This window comes from Hipposideros armiger, unplaced genomic scaffold (genome assembly GCF_001890085.2).
Source record: "Hipposideros armiger isolate ML-2016 unplaced genomic scaffold, ASM189008v1 scaffold_136, whole genome shotgun sequence".
In the NCBI taxonomy this organism is placed as follows: domain Eukaryota; kingdom Metazoa; phylum Chordata; class Mammalia; order Chiroptera; family Hipposideridae; genus Hipposideros; species Hipposideros armiger.
In genome coordinates, this window is record NW_017731486.1 from 73,639 (window position 1) to 82,248 (window position 8,610).

Here is an 8,610-nt window from a genome sequence, read left to right on the forward strand (position 1 = left end):
AAACAGGAAATCACTCTTAAACAGTACTCAGGAACCAAAAATAGAACATAACTACCAATGCCATATTCAACATTATACTGGTACATTTGAAAGCATATGATAGAAACACAATTTTAAGGGGGGGAAAAAAATTCCAAACTACAAAAATCACATCAAAAGCAAAGTTAAAGTACAGTGGGGCACTCGGGAAAAATATTTTCATTATGTGTATCAGACTAAGGATTAGTATTCTGGATATATTAAGAATACCTAAAAATCAGTAAAATAGAAATTCAACCCAATGAATGAATGGGTATGAAAGCAATTCATAAATCAGAAAATAGAAATGGCCTTTTAAAAGGAGCTCAGCTTTACCAATAATTGAGAAACACAAACTAAGCATTTTGACATTTTGGTTTTTTACCTGTAGGATTGGCAAGAGCCTAAACATTTGGACATCACTGTTTGGAGCTAGTGGGAAGAAAAGTGCTTGCACAGACTATGTGTAGTGTTATAAAGTTGTATATCCACTTTGAAGAGCAGTGTGTCAATATCTATGAAAATTTTAAATGTACATACCCTATCAGAGATCAGTACTACTTCTAGGTGTGTGGCTTAACCTGAGGCAGGGTTTGCACATGTGCATAAGGACACACACATGTCTAAGAATATTTACAAACATTATTTGTTAATAACAAAAAGAAGAGGACTCGGGTAAATTATGTTGCCAATATATTATGGAATACTCTTTAGTAGTTTAAAAAAATTGGATGGATTACAAAAAATTGACTTGGAGAACAATTCCTAACATATTGTTAAATGAAAAGCATTATGTCGTAAAATGGCATGCACATTATGAAACCATTTATGAAACAAAGAAACCTCAAGATAATATTTTGCATTTTTAATGTGTGCATATAATAATGTGTAAATGTAAGAGAAAGATCAGGAAGAATACTTAGTAAATGAATAACAGTGTTTACTTTTCCTCAAGGTGGTGGAGAGATTGAGATTAAGTGGTATGATTAAAAGGAGCTTTAGGCTTTTTTGTTATATTTTTGTTCTTTACAAAGAAAATGTATACATAAGTTCTTTGTGAAATTAAAAATAAAAGGAATGGAAAACATAATTTCTAATGGAACTCTAATTGCAAAACCTCTCTCCTTTTTTACCATTTTGCCCTCTGCTACCTCTTGGTAACTTTTATTTTACTTTATTGGTTTAAAAAGACAGAATTAAGACTGAGATGATGTAACAAGTCAAACAGTAAAGAGGTAAATGCACAATCTGCTCTGGAAACCTAGCCACTAAGCTACCAAATCCTCACAATATGTTTTGTTCACTTCCATTCCTTTCTCATGGGCATAAGTACGTGTGTTCAGGCACGGTTTCCTTTGTTTTTCAAAAATGAGCTCATGCCATACAAACTTCTATTATGTTCATTAGCAATATATCATGAACATTTTCAAATTAAGTATTTATAAAACCATATCATCCTTTTTTAATAGCTGCAAAATATTGTATAATATGGATATGCATAATTTATTCAACTACTCCATCACTAATGGACATAAAGTTTGCATCCAGATTTTTCTACAATGGACAATGCTATCATAGATATCCACACACAAAAATCCACATTTAGCCATGCGCGCACACGTGTGTAAATTTAAATGCATAGCAAATTTCAGGAAGAACATGTACTTTCCACAGAATACATTATCAAAAGTGAAATTAGTGGGTTAAAGGTGTGCCTTTTTTTTTTTTTTTACTTCAATAGATATTTTCCCAAACAGTTTTACTAATTTACACTCCAATGTTTAAGGTACAAGAGTGTCCATTTCCCGGTAGCCTTATCCCCCAAGATATTATTACTCTTTTTATTGTTTGTCTTTCTCAGGAATGATAAATGGCTTTTATTTTCATTTGAATTTTCCTAACTAATAAGACTGAATATCATTGTTATTTTCTTCATAATTTGTACTTCCAAATCTAAGATTTATACATCTTTATTATTTTCCATAATATGATTCTATTCAGTTTTTTGTCCTTATTAAGTTAGGAAATATTTATATGTTGGGGTCCTTGTCCTTTTCTCATGTGTTAAAATATTTTTTTTTCCAATCCATTGCTTATCTTTTGATTTAGTTATGGTATATGTTATCTAAACAATTTTTAATTTTTTCTAATGTCAAGTAGATCTAAATTTCTTTTTGTGGGTTCTAGGTTCCCATTTTGCTTAAGAAAGCCTTCCTCCAAATATTATGCTAACATTTTCTTATATTGCCTCCTAATTTTATTTATTTTGACATTTTTATTCTATGAAGTAGAGATCTAATTTGTTTGCTTTTAGATGGATAGAAAATTATGTTATCCCTGTTTATTAAATGAGTTTTCCTTTTCCTATTAAATTTAAATGCTATTTTTGTTAATATTACGCTTCCATTTACTATTAGGTATGTTTCTAGACCCTGTATGCTGATCCACTATCCTACTTTCTAGCTCTGGGCCAATGTCATATATTTTGGGGTCCAGTAGCTATAGAGTTAGTGAGTTTTGCAAACTCCCTTCACTACCTGCTTTCTTTCCTTCAAAATTGTGTTTGCTGTTTTTAGACATTTGTTCCTTCAAAATTATTTGACCAGTTTTAAAAATGTGTCCTTTAATAATCTTATAAATATCTCATTACTCTGTATCATAAAGATTATTTCATGTGCAAAGTCACCACCATTTACCTATAAATCAAAGACAGTAATAATTCAAGAATATAGAGACTAAAAGAAAATTATTTCTTTCTTTAATAAATATATATTCAGCACCTTCTTGGTACAAGGCATCACCTTTTCTATGTTACTTCCAGACAGATAAAGCACATAGATCCTGTCCTTCTGAAATGCCAGGTGCTGTTGTAAGTGCTTTCTATGCAGTAACTCATTTGATCCTCATAACAGCCCAGGGCATTTTATTCTCCCTGACCTACAGATGAGGAAATGATGTCCCAAAGAGTGAAGTGACTTGCCTAAGGTCACACAACCATACAGTCAGTGGTGGGTCTAGAATTCATAACAGGTATCCTGGCTCTAGATCCTTCTATCTTAACCTGTAGTAACCCAAGCATGTTGGCGGTGGTGGTGGGGGGGAGGGGGAGATAACAATGACATAGAAACAACAAAATTCCATTTAAAATACAAGTATAGGTAAAATAGTGTGGGACCAGAGGAGAAAAGCTGACTTGTAGCCAAGAGTGTAAGGGAATGCAATTCCTCTCTTGAAAAAGACAATGGTTGAATAGAGCCTGACATTCTGACAGAAGAAAGCAAGACCACGTATAAAAAATAAAGAGCAGATCCACATAGCTAGAAAGACAAGCTATGATACAGAGTAGTAGAAAATAAGTTTGGGAAGATTAACTGGAGTGAGACCAGTTTGATAGGGTTACCAGATAAAATACAAGAAACCCAGTTTAATTTGAAATTTTTATATAATAAATATTTTTTAGCTTAGAAATAATTGGGATATATTGCATGGGACTTAATTATGCAAAATGAAAAATTATGAAAAAATATTTGTTGTTTATTTTAAATTAAAATATAATTGGTTATCCTGTGTTTTCGCTTGCTAAATCTGACAACCTTAGTCTTAAACAAGAGGCTAAGAAATAAAGTGAAACCCTATGATTCATTTTTGGGGGATGACACACTAAAATTTGTAACATTATCCCAAGGTATTCGAAATTTAAAGTTCATAATATGTATCAGGTGCAGCAACCTTTTCTGTAAAGGGCCAGAGAGTAAATATTTTAAGCTTTGCAGGCCATAAGTCTCCATTGCAACTCAACTCTGACATTGTAGGGTAAAAGCAGCCACAGACAATACATAAATAAAAGGGAATGGCTGTGTTCCATTAAAATTTGAATTTTACATAATTTTCATGAGCACAAAATATTATGTTTTAGATTTCTTTTAACTACTATAAAATATGTAAACCATTCTGAACTCACAGGCTGTTTAACAACAGAAAGCAGGGGATTTAGCCAGAAGATTGTAGTTTACCCATCCCTGGGTATCCATAATTCTTGTTTTGGAGTGACCAGAATCTGAAAGCTATGCATTCTTAAAACTTTTCCCCAGGAACTCTTAAAATAGGCAGAATATCCTAAGATTTAATTTAAAAATTCCTTTTAATCCAGAAAAGTAGGTGTTGACATTTAATATACCCTTAAAGAATCTAACTCATATTTATTGAACACACTTGGCAGGTCCTGTGGAGTGTGAAGACGGAGAGAATGAACCAGTCAAAAAGAAATCTGATGGACCAGGTAACAAAACAGAGACAAATATGAGCTGGGGGAAAGTTGAAAATGCTACTTGCCCAGATGGTGTATAATGGAAGGCTGCCTAAAAATAATTAATCAAATACTGTTTTGGACTATGACTAAATAATCAATGTCCTTTGAAATCTCATCTCTAGTGAAATTGCAAAGTGACTCCTAAAAGTAGAGCTGACCCTTCCACTGTTGGATTAAGTTTTGGATTAGAGCCAATTTATAAATATTGTATCCAAGTACCTATGAAAGGGGGTTTGGGAAGCAAATTATAAATGTCCCATGGAAGCCATCAGAATAGAGGCACAAAAAATATTGGCAATTAATTTTAAAGAGCATACAGAGAAGGAGTTAAATGAAAGGTTAGTAGAATTGGGGAAATGAAAGTACTCTGAAAGCTTGGGCCCACCTCATTTTATGAGGGGAAAACCAAACCCCAATGACTTTGCTCAGGATTTCATAACTACAGTAAGGGACAGAATCCATGCCTTCTAACTCCAGCCTAGTCATGGTGCATTTGGGCTCTACATAGTATGTGATTAGGAGGAGGATTTCTCCATGAAGACAAAAAAAAAAAAAAGGCGAAAAAAAAAGGCAAAACAAAGTATTCCAAATGAAATGAACCCTAATGATTCCCTACTTCTATCTCCCCTATTGCACAGGGTTGGAAATACTGTGTACATTATTAACCAGCAGGCAAGGTTTTTTCAGACTTTTTTACTCTGGACACAAATACTTCCAAGGATGTCATCTGCTGGCACAGAATGAGACTTCTTGAAGGCTGTCTAACACGCTCTGTGACACAATTCTTAAACCTGACCTCCATTTCCAGATAACTTGACTCATATGGAGCCAGATATTCTATTATTGCTGCAAAGCTTTATAGGGTTAAAGGGTTATAGTAGCTAACCCTTTAGATTGCACATCTTTATTGCCAGGCAGTTTTCCAAGACTCTTCAACATTTTAACTTGTTTAACCCCCTCAAAAACCCTCTTCTGCATTTAACAGATAAGAAACTGAGGCAGAGAAAGATTAGCTAACTTTTCAAAGTCTATACAATCACTAAGGAGTAGAGTTGGGACTTAAACCCGAAGAGTCTCAACCCAGAGTTTGTGCTCTTACCAACTATGTCTTACTGCCTCTATCATTAAAAAATAAGTTAAAATAAAAATCCTAATTTCACATGTTAGTTTGTGATCACTCAAGTGAATAAAGTGCACGCTATGCATGTCTCCAACACAGTGATTTTAGTTATACCATCAAGACCACCATAAGCAAAGCTGTGAAATGATTATGTTTATCTTCACCAACTCTAAGGAAATAATTGTGAATATGAGAAAAAAAATTGTCAAAAAATATAAGATGCTGCTAACATTTATTAATATTTGTAAGTAACCCCAAGTCTTCAGCCTTCCAGGGTCAAATTTGCCTTTGATGTCTACATAAAGCTGCTAGAGGTTCTAGGCAAACTACTGTGGGAAATGCATGCCTTGCTCAAGATCAAAACAAAAGCAGGGGCGTGGGGTGGAAAGATAAATGTAGGTGTTATCAGCCCTGTCAGACTCAGAATCACTCTTCTGTGGAATAGTACCTCACTCCATTCAGCTTCTTTGTTCAGTGAAGGATACTCTCTCATTTCCCTTCTTCCAAAAGAACAGCTCATGTAAGGCAGTTAGGTGCAACACAATTTTTACTGAGGTTTTGGGGGGATAGTTGGAGGCAGTGACCACATAGGCAGGAAACTGCATCAAAGGGAAATTCAGGGATCACTCTTCCTGCCTCAGGGGTATCTCACCAGCTGGTGCCTCTGGAGCCTGGCTTCACAGCCAGGAGGCTGAGGACCCTTCCCACCAGGCCCTCTCCATCATTTCCCCACCACCTTTTCCAGACTCCCAGTTTTCTTCTCCAGGTTTCAGCTGGCCATTCCAAGATTCTAGTTACTCTAGTGGGTAGAGCTGCTCATCTCTTCTTTGTCTCTCTTGCCCATCTGGACTATGTCTGGAGATCACCCCATATACAGCTAAGCTTCCTCTGATGGTTTTCCTTTTGCAAAGTGCCAACTTTTACCTGAGAGAAAGTCTGCCTTCCTCCTAGGCCACTCAATTCACAAATAACTTTTTTTCTTCTTTTTTTTTTTTTTTACCATTACAAAGATAAACTCTGATTCACACTGTGGCATAAGAATTAAAATAGAGAGAGAAGATTGGTAGCGAGCAGGGATAAGTCACCCAGTGGTCATATCTGATTATACTGGATTAGAGGTTAGGAAACTACACAACCCTGTGCCAAATCCCACCTGCTATGTGTTTTTGTATTAGCTAATATATTTTATATTTTTAATGGTTGAAAAAAATCAAATAGAGTATTTTATGACATATGAAAATTATGAAATTCAAATTTTAGTGTCTGTAAATAACATTTTATTGGAAACCCAGCCATGCCCATTCCTAGACAATTCATTCATTGTCTACACCTGCTTGCACACCACATCAACAGAGAAAGTGGTTGCAGTAGAAACAGTATGGCCTGTAAAGCCAAAAATATTTATAATCAGACCCTGTACAGAGATAAGCTTTTTGACCCTTGAACAAGATCATAAAGGCTTCTGCCCTTTTCTACATGCTATATTAATAATTTTAAACTGCAATTCTGAACTATAATTATTAATCATAAACTCATAAAAATTTTACTATGACACTTGAATATGGTTTTCTTTTTTTTTTTGGTGGGGGAATGGAAGAGATACAAGTTGTTTTCTAATTGGTGTCTGTGGTTTTTTTTTAATAAATAGTGAGGCAATTCTTAAAACATTGTCATGTTCACTAAGTATTCATTTTATTGCAATTAATGTTTGAAATAGTTTATAAAACTAAATTTTTTAAACACCAAATTAAAAAAATATATGCACTGACTGAAATTTGGTGGCATGTCTTGTCTTAAATGGTTCCTGTATGCCAGTTGAAAAACCATTGGCTTATGCGAACAAATGAACAAGACAGGCAGTTAATATGGGGTCTTCTCTCTTTTATTTTGATTCTGACCTAAAGTAAGTTAGGTCACACCTATGGAATCTCCTCAAACCTGATCAGTGATCAGGGAGCTCATGTTGAATTCTCTGAGGGCATCAGAGAGGCACGTGCTACACTGAGACAATATTACAGACATAGTGGTAATCAAAGCTGAGTTTATCACATTGGGCAGTTTTCCCTTTCTTGGGCTGTGAGAGCCACAGCTGTAGATAAGGAAGAGAACCCAAGTACATCAGGAATTTCATGACTTCTGTTGGTTTAGGGAGGGTTGATCCCATGTGCAGTATTTTGTAGTTAGCACAGCTCAGTATAATTAAAAATAATGAAGATAGTTAGTTCAATGATACAGATATACCCTTAGTATGTGTACTGAACTCTTTACAAAATAGCTTTAAGGTGATTTAACTGAAATGCAACTGTAATAGGAAGCATCAAATTCTTCCTGAATCAAAAGAATTGTTTCCAACAACAAGTATTACTTAAGAAAGGAAGCAACTTATAGAAAAAGCATTAAAGGACCCAGTTACCTAGGTAGATACTGTTTCTATCCCTGGCCCAATAACAGAAATATCTTTGCATGTAATCTCTATTTTTAATCAAAACTATTATCTGCATATGAATTTACATATTCTTACAGATGTTTTGATCAAAGGTGAACAGTTCTATCCTAGTTTGGTTTTGGTGCTGGCATTGTGTGTGTAGAGAGACCCAGTGGGAGCTTCCTATATGCAGTCCTCCTCCACTCCCCCCCCTCCCCCCGCTATGCTCACTGTCAAGTGCCCCACTCCACATTAGCTATGGAGGGCCAAAACCAGGTCTGTCTTTGGTAAAACATCACCGTGCTACACACAGCAAAATGGTTGATGGCATTTTATTCTTTTGAAATCTTGTTTCTTTTCCTTCCTCCTAGATAATATCATCAAGAGGATATTTAATATTTTGAAATTTACCTGGGTCCTCTTTCTGGCAACAGTGGATAGTTTTACAACTTGGCTTAACTCCATTTCAAGGGAACATATTGATATATCTACAGTTCTGAGAATTGAAAGATGCATGTTAACCAGAGAAATTAAAAAGGTAACAATTGTGGTGTAACTCTTTTTGCTTCTTCCCATACTATAAAGATTGTAAAAGTCAATATCCAGAACTCAAGTAAGAAAAGACAAAATCCTTTCTTCCCAGTCTTTGCGTAACCCATTTGTTTTTCTGTGTATTTAAATCTGTTCCATGTTCAGAATTAAAATAATCAGACACTGTGTGTGTGCCACTCCCCCCCC

At 35.0% G+C, this 8,610-nt stretch overlaps 1 protein-coding gene across 1 annotated transcript in view; it reads left to right on the forward strand.

Moving 5' to 3' along the window:
- PIEZO2 (piezo type mechanosensitive ion channel component 2) overlaps window positions 1–8,610 on the forward strand; it is a 133,331-nt gene that overhangs the window by 72,403 nt on the left and 52,318 nt on the right. The window contains exons 29-30 of the mRNA XM_019649942.1: window positions 4,238–4,297; window positions 8,244–8,410. Of these exons, the coding sequence (XP_019505487.1) occupies window positions 4,238–4,297; window positions 8,244–8,410 (227 nt within the window). The remainder of the gene's footprint in view (window positions 1–4,237; window positions 4,298–8,243; window positions 8,411–8,610) is intronic.